The 2,137-nt window shown below is 41.3% G+C and overlaps 1 protein-coding gene across 1 annotated transcript in view; it reads right to left on the bottom strand.

The window, feature by feature from the left end:
- RAD1 (RAD1 checkpoint DNA exonuclease) overlaps positions 1-2,137 on the bottom strand; it is a 16,029-nt gene that overhangs the window by 10,605 nt on the left and 3,287 nt on the right. The window contains exon 4 of the mRNA XM_007957828.2: positions 1,318-1,576. Within this exon, the coding sequence (XP_007956019.2) occupies positions 1,318-1,576 (259 nt within the window). The remainder of the gene's footprint in view (positions 1-1,317; positions 1,577-2,137) is intronic.

The raw sequence follows: 2,137 nt of genomic DNA, 5'->3' as shown, positions 1-2,137 counted from the left end.
AAAAGAACTAACAGATCTGTCCTGGTGGAAGTGCAGCCAGAATGCTCCTTGGAAGCAAGAATGGCCAGACTTCGTCTCACCTATTTTGGTCATGTTGTTAGAAGGGACCATTCCTTGGAGAAGAATGTCATGCTTGGTAGGGTGGAGGGTCAACGAAAGAGGGGGAGGCCTTCAACGAGATGGGATTGACACGGTGGCTGCGATGATGGGCTCAAGTATAGCAGGGATTGTGGGGCTGGCGCAGGATTGGGCAGTGGTTCGTTCTGCTGTGCATGGGGTCGCTATGAGTCGGAAACGACTCGATGGCACTTAACAACAACAACAACATAATACAAATGTCTTTTCCAAAACTTTAAGCCCAATTTTCCTCATATGTAACCTGATCTACAATAGGACGTAGTACAATAATGGAAAAACCAAAAAATAAAAAAGGGGGGGGACCAGGTTTGCTGGTCTGATAGAGCCTCGTGGAACCACTGAGACAATGGCCTCTAACTGCCCTTCAGGTCTGGAACTGAACCTATACCTGTGGCTTCCGGCCAAACAAAAGACAGGCATATGAGCTGAACGTTTACCTGAGGTAGATACACTCCTTGGAGAGAACAATCATAAGAGAAAGAAGGGCTGCTTATGCACAGGGAGACAGCTCAGGGGGCAGGAGTGCATGGAGGGATGGACACAGGGAAGAGGTAACTATCAGGAGGAAGTAGGAAGGGAGCTGTTGCATTAGGGTAAATTATAGTCAATGTCATGAAACAAAGTGTATGTGAACTACTGTATGGAAAATGAATTTGCTGTGTAAATGCTCACCCAAATCACAATTAAAAAATAATAATAATGAAAAGACCACTAATTTATGAACCAGGACTGGACTTCTCATCTAGAAACCAACACTACCTAGAAAAAGAATGGGTTAATTTGCCTGCATCTTAAATTTCTAGTTCTGTAAAACTATAAGGTAGAATTAAAAGCCCCTTAAACTTCGGAAAATTCTAGGAACTTGGATAATTTGGGGGGGCGGGAAAGGTGCTCTGTTGATGCGGTGGTTAAAGAATTTGACTGCTAACCAGAAGGTTAGTGGTTTAAGCCTACTAGCTGCCCTATGGGAGAAAGCCTACTTCCATAAACCTTACAGCCTTGGAAACCCTTTGGGCAGTACTACTCTGTCCTAAATGGTCATTATGAGTTGGAATCATCTCAGTGGCAGTGAGTTTGGTTTTTGATTTTGGATAATAAAATTCCCCATCCCAAGCAAACTTCTAAGTGAAGAAATAGAGTATATACCACGTTAACTATAATTCACTGCTTTCCAGGTACCTGAAATAAGGCTTGTCAGGAGACATAGTGATCTGTAGGACCTCACTTGTCATATCTAATTCGGAAAATGCTTCACGGAGACCCTCTGACTGCAGAATGATTTTGTTAATAACATTGGTGCTGCAGAAATCAAAGTCCAAAGTCTCCTCAGGCTCCTGAGTATTGATTTTGCAGACAGTCACCACTCCTCCTTCTTCCAAAAACAGCATCAAAGGGTAACCATAACCTTGGTAACACATCCGAAGTGCAGTTAAAGTGCCTGCAATGGGAATAAATTACACGGGGGCTTAGCTTTATAGCTGAATTCAGCTTCCACTCAAAATGACACATGAAGTTTCTCAAAAATAATCTTATTCTGCTGTTTGCAGCCTATCCTTCTAAGAAAAAATTACATTTTCCCTGATGACAGCTGTGTGTAGACAATTTCAAAAATAATTTGCAAGAAAATTGGCAACTAGAACTACAAAGTAATGTAACTCTCTGAAATAAATTTCTAGCTTTTTAAAAATACTTCAGAAATAGTTTATCGATATTATATACAATTTAATTTATAGTTTCAGGATAAAGAATCTACATGAACCATTACTATAAGCAAAGGAATTGTTGAATAGGATATGCTATCTCTTAAAGGTTCAATTTGGCAACAGTGAGTTGTTTTGATGTCTTCTGTTCTATAATGCCAGTAAGGAGCCTTGGTGACACAGTGGTTACATTCTGAGCTGCTAACTGGAAAGCTGGAAGTTTAAACATACTAGCATAGTGGCTAAGACACTTGCCTGCTAACCAGACGGCTGGCGGTTCAAACCCACCAGCCACTCCT

This window comes from Orycteropus afer, unplaced genomic scaffold (genome assembly GCF_000298275.1).
Source record: "Orycteropus afer afer isolate SDZICR_OR568_19922 unplaced genomic scaffold, OryAfe1.0 scaffold00804, whole genome shotgun sequence".
Taxonomy (NCBI): Eukaryota; Metazoa; Chordata; class Mammalia; order Tubulidentata; family Orycteropodidae; genus Orycteropus; species Orycteropus afer.
This window is presented reverse-complemented; position numbering and strand designations above follow the sequence as displayed.